The sequence below is a fragment of the Zalophus californianus genome, chromosome 15 (assembly GCF_009762305.2).
Source record: "Zalophus californianus isolate mZalCal1 chromosome 15, mZalCal1.pri.v2, whole genome shotgun sequence".
NCBI classification, from domain to species: domain Eukaryota; kingdom Metazoa; phylum Chordata; class Mammalia; order Carnivora; family Otariidae; genus Zalophus; species Zalophus californianus.
This window is the reverse complement of record NC_045609.1, coordinates 30,221,693-30,234,437: the sequence shown is the minus strand read 5'-3', so window position 1 is coordinate 30,234,437 and position 12,745 is coordinate 30,221,693. Positions and strand designations below refer to the sequence as shown.

General features: G+C 46.7%; 1 protein-coding gene across 1 annotated transcript in view; it reads right to left on the bottom strand.

Annotated features, from left to right (window-relative positions):
- STOX1 (storkhead box 1) overlaps nt 1-11,356 on the bottom strand; it is a 59,508-nt gene extending 48,152 nt beyond the window's left edge. Inside the window, exon 1 of the mRNA XM_027587150.2 lies at nt 11,047-11,356. Coding sequence (XP_027442951.1) covers nt 11,047-11,356 — 310 coding nt within the window. The remainder of the gene's footprint in view (nt 1-11,046) is intronic.
- Nucleotides 11,357-12,745: the final 1,389 nt, after the last annotated feature.

Here is a 12,745-nt window from a genome sequence, read left to right as displayed (position 1 = left end):
GGAAAACAATGTGGAGGTTTCTTAAAAAGTTAAAAATAGAACTACCCATGGGGCGCCTGCCTGGCTCAGTTGGTAGAGCATGCAACTCTTGATAGTGGGGTTGTGAATTTGAGCCTCACATCGGGTGAAGAGATTATTTTAAAAAATAAAATCTTAGGGCGCCTGAGTGGCTCAGTTGGTTAAGCGACTGCCTTCGGCTCAGGTCATGATCCTGGAGTCCCGGGATCGAGTCCCACATTGGGCTCCCTGCTTGGCAGGGAGTCTGCTTCTCCCTCGGACCCTCTTCCCTCTCGTGCTCTCCGTCTCTCATTCTCTCTCTCAAATAAATAAATAAAATCTTTAAAAAAAATTTTTAAAAAAATCTTAAAAAAAAAAAAAAAAGAAATACCCTACGGTCTGATCCAATAATCACATTGCTGGGTATTTACCCTCAAAATACAAAAACACTAATTCAAGGAAATACATGCATCCCTATGTTTATTGCAGCATTGTTTACAACAGCCAAACTATGGAAGCAGCCTGTGTCCATCAATAGATGAATGGATAAAGGAGATATGGTATGCATATACAATGGAATATTATTCGGCCATAAAAAAAGAATGAAATCTTGCCATTTGCAACAACATGGTTGGAACTAGAGTATAATGCTAAAAGAAATAAGTCAGAGACAATACCATATGATTTTACTCACATGTGGAATTTAAGAAACAAATGAACAAAGTTTAAAAAAAAAGAGAAAGAGAGGAAAAAAAAAAACCAACAAGAAACAGATTCTTAACTAGAGAGAACAAACTGATGGTTACCAGAGGGGAGATGGTGGGGGGGATGGGTGAAATAGCTGATGGGGATTAAGGAGGGCACTTGTCATGATCAGCACCAGGTGATTAAAATAAAACTTAAGGGGCGCCTGGGTGGCTCAGTCGGTTAAGCGTCTGACTCTTGATCTCAGCTCAGGTCTTGATCTCAGGGTTGTGAGTTCAAGCCCGACGATGGACTACGTGTTGGACGTGGAGCCTACTTAAAAATAATTAATTAATTAAAAATAAAATAGAATAAAATAAAAACTTAAATAGATATAAAAAAGATACATACATAAAAGAGGAAAAGACGGGGATTAAAAAATTCATTAATGGGGTTTTGCTTCCAATAATGATGGTAAGATCCTTAGACCAACCCTCTTGCAAACAACAAATATAAACTTTGGATGAAATATAAAAACCCTTACTTGAAGGCACTTAAAAGCAACCAAAACCAAGTAGAACCTAGAGGGGAGGTCCTCTTGGAAGGAAATGGCACTAGTTAAGTGTCCCAGTTTCTACAGCTCTTCACCTTAGGGCAGGCAGGCCCCAGTAGGAGCCAGGCCAGGAGGCTAAAACTTTGGTAGAAACCTATGGTCTTCTTGGCCTAAAGAGTCTAGGGACACAGTCTGGAGCAGCTACAACAGCAGAAAAGTGATGCTGGAATGGCCTGAGCCACAGAGGTGGACCCTCAAATTTTGCACATAAATTCAGCCTGACTCTATGAAATATGAGCTACGCATGCACAGGGCACAAGCAGCCTACCTTAAGAGATTTTAGCTGTCATTTAGTGCAGGGGAGGTAGAATTTAGAGTTTTTAGTCCAGCCAAATTAATTGCCTGATAAAATAAACAAAAACAACAAAAAAAACGAACACTACAGAGGAGCATGACAATCCAGAGTCTCTACAACATACCATTCATGTCAGAGATATAATCCACAAGTCTAGACAATATAAAAACGGTACAATGTGACCCATTCAAAAGAAAAGGCAAGCAATGGGACTGACCATGAAATGACTAAGATGTTAGAATTACAAAAATTTTGGGAGCACCTGGCTGGCTTAGTCGGTAGAGCCGTGACTCTTGATCTCGGGGTTGTGAGTTCAAGCCCCATGCTGGGTGTAGAGGTTACTTAAAAAATAAAATAAAAATTTGGGGGGAGCACCTGGGAGGCTCAGTCAGTTAAGCATCTGACTTCGGCTCAGGTCATGATCCTGGGGTCCTGGGACCAAGCCTGGTGTGCGGCATCCTGCTCAGGGGGGAGTCTGCTTCTCCCTCTCCCTCTGACTCTACCCCCCTGCTCATACTCTTACTCTCTCCTTCACTGAAATGAATAAATAAAATTAGAAAAATAAAATAAAATAATTAAAAATTTTTTTAATTTTAAACAAGCTGGTAGAGCTATACTGAAAGATAAAAAAAAATGCTTGTAATGAATAAATTGGGAATCTCATCAGAGAAACAGATTTAAAAATAATCAAATGGACTCTACCTAAGAATAAAAATATATATCCACACACAGCCTGCACAAGAATGTTCACAGCAGCATTATTCACAGTGACCAAAAAGTGAAAACAACCCCAGTAACTATCCACTGATGGATAAGCAAAATGTAGTATATGCATACAATGGAATATTATTCAGCCATAAAAATGAATGAAGGGCTAATCCATGATATGACGTGGATAAACCTTGAAAACATATTAAGTGAAAGATATGAGATATAAACAATATACTGTGATTCCATTTTTAAGAAATATCCATGGGTGGGGCGCCTGGGTGGCTCAGTCGTTAAGCGTCTGCCTTCGGCTCAGGTCATGATCTCAGGGTCCTGGGATCGAGCCCCGCATCGGGCTCCCTGCTCAGCGGGAAGCCTGCTTCTCCCTCTCCCACTCCCCCTGCTTGTGTTCCTGCTCTCGCTGTGTCTCTCTCTGTCAAATAAATAAATGAACTCTTAAAAAAAAAAATATCCATGGGTACCTGGCTAGCTCAGTCAGTAGACTGTGTGACTCTTGATCTCAGGGTTGTAAGTTTAAGCCCCAGGTTGGGTGTAGAGACAACTTAAAAATAAAATCTTAAAAAAAAAAAAGAAATATCTAGCACAGGTAGAATAGGCAAATTCATAAAGACGGAAGGTACACTAGCGATTGGCAGGGGCTAGAAGGAGAGGAGATAAGGAGAGACTGCTGGTGGGTACAGTTTCTTTTTGCGGTGAAGAAAATATCCTGGAATTAGATAATGGTGATGGCTGCACAACAATGTGAATATACTAAAACCTCTCAATTGTATACTTAAAAATGGTTAATTTTATGTTATGTGAATTATATCTCAATTTTTTTAAAGGTAAGGTAAAAAACATCATGAGAAACTGGGTGATGAATACAGAACTCTATACTTTTTTTTTTAAGATTTTATTTATTTGACAGAGAGAGAGAGAGGGAACACAAGCAGGGGGAAGAGTAGAGAGAGAAGAAGCAGGCTCCCCGCTGAGCAGGGAGCCCGATGCGGGGCTCGATCCCAGGACCCTGGGACCATGACCTGAGCCGAAGGCAGATGCTTAACTGACTGAGCCACCCAGGCGCCCCAAAACTCTGTACTACCTGTGTGATTTTTCTGTAAATCTAAAATTACTCTAAAATAATTTATTTTAAAGATTATTTATTTAACTATTTGAGAGAGAGAGTGCACGCACACACACTCGAGCTGGGGGAGGAACAAAGGGAGAGGGCCAAGCAGACTCCACACTGAGCACAGCCCAACACAGGGCTCAATCTCATGACCCCGAGATCATGACCTGAGCCGAAATCAAGAGTTGAACACTTAACCGACTGAACCATCCAGGTGCCCCCAAAATGAAATTTATTTTAAAATAATTCCAGGGACGCCTGGGTGGCTCAGTCGGTTAAATGTCTGTCTTCAGCTCAGGTCATGATCCCAGGGTCCTGGGATGGAGCCCTGCATCCAGCTCCCTGCTCAGAGGGATTGTGCTCCCTCTGCCCCTCCCCACTGCTTGTGCTCTCTCTCTCTCTCAAATAAATAAAATCTTTAAAAAAATTAAAAAATAGAAAAAATAATTCCATTTATAATAGCATCCAAAAACATGAAGTTCTTAGGAAGATAAATTTAACAAAAGATATTCAGACCCTGTACCCTAAAAAGTACAAGCCATTGCTAAGAAAAATTAAGAATACTCAAACAATACCATGTTCATGGATTGCTAAAATGTCAATTCTCCCCAAATTAGGATGACCAACCATCCCAGTTTGCCTGGGACTGAAGGAGTTAATTTCTAAAGATTCAGGACTACCATTTCTAAAGCCAAAGCAGTCTTGGGCAAATCAGGATGAATTGCTCATCTAACTTCAAACTGATCTATTGTTTCAACATAATAGATTTTTTTTGAGAAATTGACAAACTGATTCTAAAATTTATGTGGAAAAACAAAGAATCTACAGTAGCCAAAACAATTCTGAGGAAGAACAAAGTTGGAGGATCACAATATCTAATTTCAAGTCTTAACGATAAAGTACAGTAAGACAGTATGTTTTAATGAAAGGACAGACTCAAGATCAATGGAAATAGACCCCTATATACATATACATTCAATTGATTTTTTAAAAAAGATTTTATTTTTTATTTCTTTGACAGAGAGAGCTAGCAAGAGGGAACAGAGAGGGAACACAAGCATGGAGGAGCTGGAGAGGGAAAAGCAGGCTCCCCATTGAGCAGGGAGCCTGATATGGGGCTCAATCCCAGAACCCTGGGATCATGACCTGAGCCAAAGGCAGACGCTTAAGCAACTGAGCCACTCAGGCGCCCCTCAATTGATTTTTAACAGACAATTCAATGAGAAAGGCTAATCTCTTCAATAAATTGTCCTTGAATAATTAGACACCCATATGTAGAAAAGTGAACCTCACCTACCATACCATTCATAAAAATTAACTCAAAATGGATCACAGGGCGCCTGGGTGGCTCAGTTGGTTAAGCGACTGCCTTCGGCTCAGGTCATGATCCTGGAGTCCCGGGATCGAGTCCCGCATCGGGCTCCCTGCTCAGCGGGGAGTCTGCTTCTCCCTCTGACCCTCTTCCTTCTCGTGCTTTCTATCTCTCATTCTCTCTCTCAAATAAATAAATAAAATCTTTAAAAAAAAAATATTTACAAAATGGATCACAGACCTAAATGTAAAACCACAAATCTATAAAACTTCTAGAAGATAACACAGGAGAAAATCATTGGGTTAGGCAAAATTCCTTTATAGAGGATACAAAAAGTATGATCCATAAAGGAGAAAAATGGACTAATTAGATTTAATCGAAATTTAAAACTTCTCTCCAAAAGATACCACTGAAAAACTGAATAGGCGAGCCGCAGGCTAGATCATACTCACAAAGCATATAATTAACAAAGGACTGATATTCAGGATATATAAAGAACTACAGAGCAATAATAAGTCACAATAATAAAATAAAAATACTATCCAGGGGTGCCTGGCTAGCTCAGTTGGAAGAGCATGTGACTCTTGATATTAGGGTCATGAGTTCAAGCCCCACACTGGGTGTAGAGATTATGTAAATATGGGGCACCTGAATGGCTCAGTCAGTTAAGCTTCTGGCTCTTGGTTTCGGCTCAGGTCATAATCTCAGGGTCCTGGAGTTGAGCCCCACGTGGGGCTCCACACTCAGTCTGGAGTCGGCTTGGGATTCTTTCCCTCTTCCTCTTCCTCCCCTCCTGCCCCACTCCCTGCCTGCTTGCTCGCGCACTTTCTCTCTCTCAAATTTATAAATAAAATCTTTAAAAAATAAAAAGAAAATAATGAAGAAAAAATACTACCCATTTTTTTTAAAGGGCAAAAGATGTGTACAGATACTTCACAAAGGAAGTTGATAAGCACATGAAACAGTGTTCAATAACATCAGGGAGTGCAAAAAGATACCACCAGAACAGGGGCACCTGGGTGGCTCAGTCATTAAGCGGCTGCCTTCGGCTCCAGTCATGGTCCCAGGGTCCTGGGATCGAGTCCCACATTGGGCTCCCTGCTCAGCAGGGAGTCTGCTTCTGCCTCTCCCACTCCCCCTGCTTGTGTTCCCTCTATTGCTGTGTCTCTCTGTCAAATGAGTAAATAAAATCTTTAAAAAACAAAAACAAATTAAAAAAAAAGATACCACCATAATAGCTAAAATTAGAAAGACTGACAACATCAAATGTTGGCAAAGATGCACAATCACTCTGGAAAAAGGTTCCTTAAAACTAAACATAACCTACTCAGTGAGTCAGCAATTCCTTTTTTAGGTAATGACCCAAAAGAAATAAAGGCATAAAAAAAAAATCTATACGTGAATATTCATAGAAGTTTTATTCTTAATAGCCATAAAGTGGAAACATCCCAGGGATCCATTTACAGGAAAATGGATAAACTGTGGTATATTCATAAAATGGAATTCTACACAATAACAGGAACAAACTAGTAATACAACAGAGATGAATCTCAGGAACATTAAACTGAGTGAAAGAATCCTCACACAAGAATACCTCCTATATGATTCCACCTACATGAAGTTCTTGAACAGGCAAAATTATTTTATGGTTAAAAAAAAAAAAACAGGTCAGGGGCACCTGGGTGACTCAGTCGTTGAGCATCTATGCCTTCGGCTCAGGTCATGATCCCAGGGTCCTAGGATCGAGCCCCACATCGGGCTCCCTGCTCCACAGGAAGCCTGCTTCTCCCTCACCCACTCCCCCTGCTTGTGTTCCCTCTCTCGCTGTGTCTCTCTCTGTCAAATAAATAAATAAAATCTTTTAAAAAAATCATGTTAATTCTCAGGGTGGGGGCAGAGCTGACTGAGAAGGAACAAGAAGGAACTTTGTGGGCTAATGGTAATGTTCTAAATCCTGCTAGGAAGTTGGGTTACATTCATGAATATATTTGAAAAATCCATTAAATACTACACTTATGGCGCTCCTGGCTGGCTCAGGTGGTAGAGCGCGTGACTCTTGATATTGGGGTTGTGGATTGAAGACCCATGATGGGTGTAGAGATTACTTAAAAATAAAATCTTTTTAAAAAGAATACACTTAAACGATTTGTGCATTTCACTAAATGAAAATTTCACCTCAAATATTCCATTAGCTATTAAACCCTACAAGATACCCTACTGTCTTTCAAGGTAGGGCTTTATTATTATTATTTTTTAAGATTTTATTTATTCATTTGACAGAGAGAGACACAGTGAGAGAGGGAACACAGGCAGGGGGAGTGGGAGAGGGAGAAGCAGGCTTCCCGCCGAGCAGGGAGCCTGATGTGGGGCTCGATCCCAGGACCCTGGGATCATGCCCTGAGCCGAAGGCAGATGCCCAATGACTGAGCCACCCAGGTGCCCCAAGGTAGGGCTTTAGAAACAAGGCAGGATGGGAGCTGGACCACTTCCTCTCCTCACCGTCTCTACGCACTCCCCCCAAGGCATTCCCTAAATCACAGGATAAGTGAAAACAAAATTTCAGATATTCATCCAACTCCTGCACCATCAGGCACCTGGTACCCTTGAGCGTTCCTCCTCTCTCAAACCAGATCCCACAATAGATTCTGAAATCAGTCATTTACGCCTAGCATAAATTAGTGACTGGCCTCTACTCTTCTGGGGCCCTTTCAATTTTGCCTCAATAAGTTTCTGTGCTCAGAGATATTTCAGTGAGCAGGAAGGAGGGACACGTAGAGGTGGGAAGATCCTTCTATCACCTCCCCTTCACGAGCCTAACCTGCCTGATCTTCAGTACCCCCCAAAACACACACCAGGGAACTCTCACCCCCCAAAATCACAGGCAGAACCTGCAGTGCCCACACATGTCACAGTGGGATGGAGAAGCCTCTGCGTGAACCAGACAGCTTCTAGAACATAGCCTCCCACTCAGCTATCCCCCAGTGAACTGAATATGGAGGACACTGGCTAACTCTATTATATAATATTCTCCTTGAATACAAGCAGCTCTGAGTGAAATACGCATTAAAACACAGACATACCTAGAACAGTACCTGACACATGAATGAATTAATGAGGCAAATATTTAGAAAGAGCCACAGGAATTTTTATTCAATGATAACAGATGGAAGGCCATGCTAGGGGTGAAAGAGCAGGGACACCTTGGCTATAAATTTCAGGAGAAAGGAGCAAACTGTTTGGCCAAGTGGCCTTCCCTCCCTAACCCCAGGGAAGCCATCATTAACCTTTCACCTCCCCAGGAGGTGTGGTCCCAGAGTAACAACCAATTCAACCAAACAAATACAGGTGTCCCCCACCCCTAACCACCTGCAGTGGCTCAGCTTGCTGAGCAGATATTTCCCTCCGGCTTCCAGAGTCACCCCTTTCATTTGTTAATGTCACTTGCTTATTAAAAACAAAAAAAGACATGAGTACTGGAGCACAAAAGAAGACTTAGTCATCATGCTAAAAGATCCTATGTCCTTCTTTTTAGGGAAATGCTCTCAGCCTGGGAACTATTTTTCTCACCAGAGGGAAGTTGAGGTGGAGATTAAAGAGGGAAAGAAAAGGCACAAAACGTGGAGAAAAACTCCTGCAGGCCTTAAATTCAGGTGTGCACTGGAAACTCAGGTCACTCTTACCTGCTCAGCCTCCTCATATCTTATGAGGCCCCAGGAGTTCCAGGTCCAGAAGCCCAGAAGAACCCATGGGAGCACCATGGGTTTATAATGCTGGTGGCCACCCCCACTTCCCACCGTGCATTTTGTCTGAGCTGGCCAGCAGCATTCCCTATGTCCAAATGCTTTTATATGGGAGTAAATGAGCCTTAAAAAAAAAAAAATCTACAGCAAAGGGACTAAATTGATTTGACCAAATTGGTCCTTTGTGTCTTTTGCTTTTTGCATTTTGTGCATTTGCTCTTTGCCACAAAGTAACAGTACCTGCAAGAGTGCACTGTTGCTCTTCCCTTGCCTTTCTGGAAGCCCATTTTAGCTTCTGAAAGTCAAAGCTCCTAGATTCAAGAAAGCAAGTGAACTGAAACTTCCAATCTCTTTAGGGAAGGCAGCTCCCCCTGCCTTTACCACATTCTGGGAGTCTGAGATGGCCCTAGCCCAAGAGCTGCCTTGATGCCTCTTCTCCTTTGATCTGACTTAGGGACCCCAGGTTAGACTAGTAATTATCAATTCTACTCGAAATAAACTCCCTGGGGCGCCTGGGTAGCTCAGTTGTTAAGTGGCTGCCTCCGGCTCAGGTCATGATCTCAGGGTCCTGGGATCGAGCCCCGCGTCGGGCTCCCAGCTCCGCGGGAAGCCTGCTTCTCCCTCTCCCACTCTCCCTGCTTGTGTTCTCTCTCTCTCACTGTGTCTCTCTCTGTCAAATAAATAAATAAAATCTTAAAAAAAAAAAAGAAAGAACTCCCTGTCCATATGCATCCATTGACCTGCATCAAATAAGATCTTTCTCCATTTTGCTCTTCAAAGTGTCCTATTAGGTGGTTTTGTACAAATTCCAGAAACATCCAAATTCTTATCAGGACTCTGTTAAAAACTTCAAAATCATTCCTTCTAAGAGACCCGGGTCAGGGGTGATGACCTAGCATAAAGACCACTGTTATTACGGCACACTCCATAGAATACAGTGCCCATGGCATCCAGAGTTGTGCAGTGAGGCTGAGTTACCTAGTGGGTGGAGGACTGGAGCACCTGGTGACGTGTTTTCTTTGTCCCCTGCACTGTTCAGAGGGCAGCAAACAGGGCCAACCCAGGAACCACCATTCACCACTGCTCGCTGGGACCCAGGTGGTGGCACCGTGACTGCCTCTGGCTTAGTACAAGTCTGTCACCCTCAGGTCCAGACCCCCAACTCCATCTTCCCTCTCTGCAATACTCTATGCTCACCCTTTGAAAGGGGGTGGGGGAACCAGAGAATGCAACCACTAATTCAAACCAGAAAAACAGAGGACACAGAACTGAAAAGAGTTTTTCATCCAGCCTGTCTGAAAGACCCCCTTCCCTGTGAGAATTTTGGCTTGGCTCCTTGGCTCTCTGCTTTCAGATCAGAAACCGATTTCTTCAGTAACTCCTGCAAGTAAAAGGAGATGAAATGTATGTATGTGGCTTTGCCAATGAGCTCTCCTTTTGCTTTTAACATTAGAAAAAGTGGAGCAGGGGTACCAGACAGGACGGGAATGCATGGAGATGAAAAGCCAACGGTTAGCCTCCCTGGCCTGGGATATTGAGACATCATCTCTAAGCAGATGATACACAACAACATCAAGTGTCTCTTGCTACTCTCCCCCCCACCCCCACCCCACTTCTCTTCTCCCTGGGGACTAAAACTAATGTGTTTTATTTGCTTCACCTGAGGAGGAGGAGGATTTATGGACTGAGAGAGAGAGGGGTTCCTCAGTAGGAGTCAAAATTCAGGGCTGGAACAACTGGTAACTTGTCAACAGCACACCATCAAATGGTCGTCACAACCCCACATAAATGCAAACAAACCAGACTGGTACAGGGAGCTGCCATGCCCTCCTCCGTTTAGCGGTGGGTGTCAAAGACCACTTAATGCTGCAGTGGTTTTGAATGAAGCTATTTTACACAAGCAAAAAGTTGCTGCCTTCTAACAAACGGGCTCTCTGAAAAGACTGAAAAGGAGGAATCTTCTCTATTTAGCTAATGGGATGGGATGTGTTCAGAGCACCATTTGTCATTTCTTTTTCCCAAGCTGTTAATGACCCCAAACGTTCCACTAGGCCCTGAGCCAAGACCACCACACCACCCAGTGCAGAAGGGTATGGAAACCATGGACTCTTGTCCGCTCCAAGCCTGGAACTTAAAAAAAAAAAAAGGAGCAACCAGTTCAGCAGTCCCCTTCCTAAGAGCCCCCATGGTGCGGGGACAGAGGCCCTGTCTCCTGACCCCAGTCCCGGTGCCCCAGACTCCCCAGAGCATCACTTTTCTAAGTAGAAATTTCCTTCGGCCAGGAACCTGTTGGCTGCCCTGGCTCAAAGAGTTGAGAAGTGGAGGCATCCTGGAGCTGGCCCCAGGCAGCGGCCACGCCTATCTCGGGGGCCTGAGCTTCAGTGTCCCGGCAGGAGACAATGTCCTGGGAGGACAGCCCTCCTCCAGCAGCCAGGTGGCCGCCCATCCCCTCTTACCCCCGGCTCCCGCGGCCTCAGAGCGGAGCGTGGGCCGCACACGCCCCAGCGGCCAGGGCTCGGTCCCCGCGGCTGGCGCGGGGCACCCCTCCCGTCCGGGCCCCGCACTCACCCACCGCCCGGATGCGGAAGCCGCGCGGGGGGCGCAGCGCCCGGCGGCACCAGGCGTCGCGCAGCACCTGCAGGCTGGCGGGAGGCGCGTGCACCAGCAGCACCCCGCGCCGCAGCCAGCCCTGGAAAGCCAGCCGCGAGGCGGCGCGCGCCAGCCGCGAGTTCCAGAAGCAGCGCGCGTTGGCGCGGCGGAAGGCGCGGAAGACCGCGCGCCCGCCAGGCTCCTCCGCGCCCGCCGCCGCCTCCTGCGCCTCCAGCCTGCACAGCACCAGCGCCAGCGAGCCCGGCGCCAGCTGCACCGGCCGGGCCATGCCGCCGCGGGAGGCCAGGGCCCCAGCCTAGCGCATGTTCGGGCGCGGCGCTGCCGCAGCACTGGCGGCCGGGCGGCCGGCGGGAGGGATCGGCTGACTGCGCGCGGCGCCGGCTGCCGGGGGAACGGGCTCCGGGGGGCGGGGCCGGCGGCGCTCGGCGGCTCGGGGGTGGGGCGGGACGCGGGGCCTGAGGGTGGCCGCGGCCGTCGGCAGCCCGGCGCCCAATGGGGCTTTCCGAGGACTGAGTGGTTCTCCTCCCCAGCCCGGACTCCGCCGCCCCCCCCCCCCCGCCACCTCCCCGCGGCCTCCCCGGGACTCCCTTCACCTCCCGGCTCCGGGGCAGCCCTGAACTCCCCTACCCCGAAGGGGACGCTCTGGAGCCTTTCCAGGTCCTCGGGGAGCCCCGCAGCTCTCGGGAGCCTCTTTCAACCGCGGCGCGAGCGGCACGGCCGGCAGTCCCCAGAACTGAGAGGACCAGGGTGGCCGCCATCGTCCTGGCTTCAGGGTCGCTCCTAAGTGAGAGAGGCCACGAGGGACAGCCTGCGGGTGTCAGGGACCTCTTTGGGGCCGGGAGTCAGTCCGTCGACCCAGGTTTGAGTCTCGGTCCGCTCCTAACTCGTTTTGCTTGTCACTTCCCCTCTCTTTGAGCCTCAGTTTACTGTCCTGTAAAATGAGGAGTTGGAACTGCATTCTAAGCCCCTTTCCATCCGTGACTTTCTGAGGTTCTAGGCTCTGGGCCCGCCCCTGGGCTCTCCTACACCCTTCGGTGGGAAGGGAAGGGAAGTGTTCCAGAGGAGCGGCCGCGATTGGCGAGGCGCAGTGCTGAAGTCCGTGGGATTCAGCCTCGGGCTGGACCTGGACATCCCGCAAGAAAGAGAAACCGTCTTGCCCGGGAGTTCCCCGGACTGAAGGGAGAGGGGCTTGTGATCTGTCGGGCCGACTGTAGCGAGGGCCTCGGAGCAACGAGGTACTGCTCATATGCGGAGGGACAGAGGCTGGAGCCCTGACCGGGGCAATGGAACAGGGCTCCTGGAGGAAAGAACAGGGGACATGAGAGGTAGGGCGTTCGTTATTACTACTAGAAACTGTCCCTAGAAGAAGGAGCAGAGGTGTTTGGCAAGACCTGGGTGTCATCCCAGACTTCCCGCTCCCTCAGCTCATCAGTCAACAACCATGATGATTGGAGATAATCTATACCCTACCTCCTTGTAAATCATCCTCACAATAAATGATAGATGACTCTATTAAATAATGATAGCTAACATTTACTGAACACTGTATGCTGGGGGCGTTAATTTCACAACTAGGTGTTAACTCCTGTTAGCATTTCTATAGTTTTAGAGATGAGGAAACTGCAGGCTGTGTTAGATTAAGAAGTGCGTCCTGGGC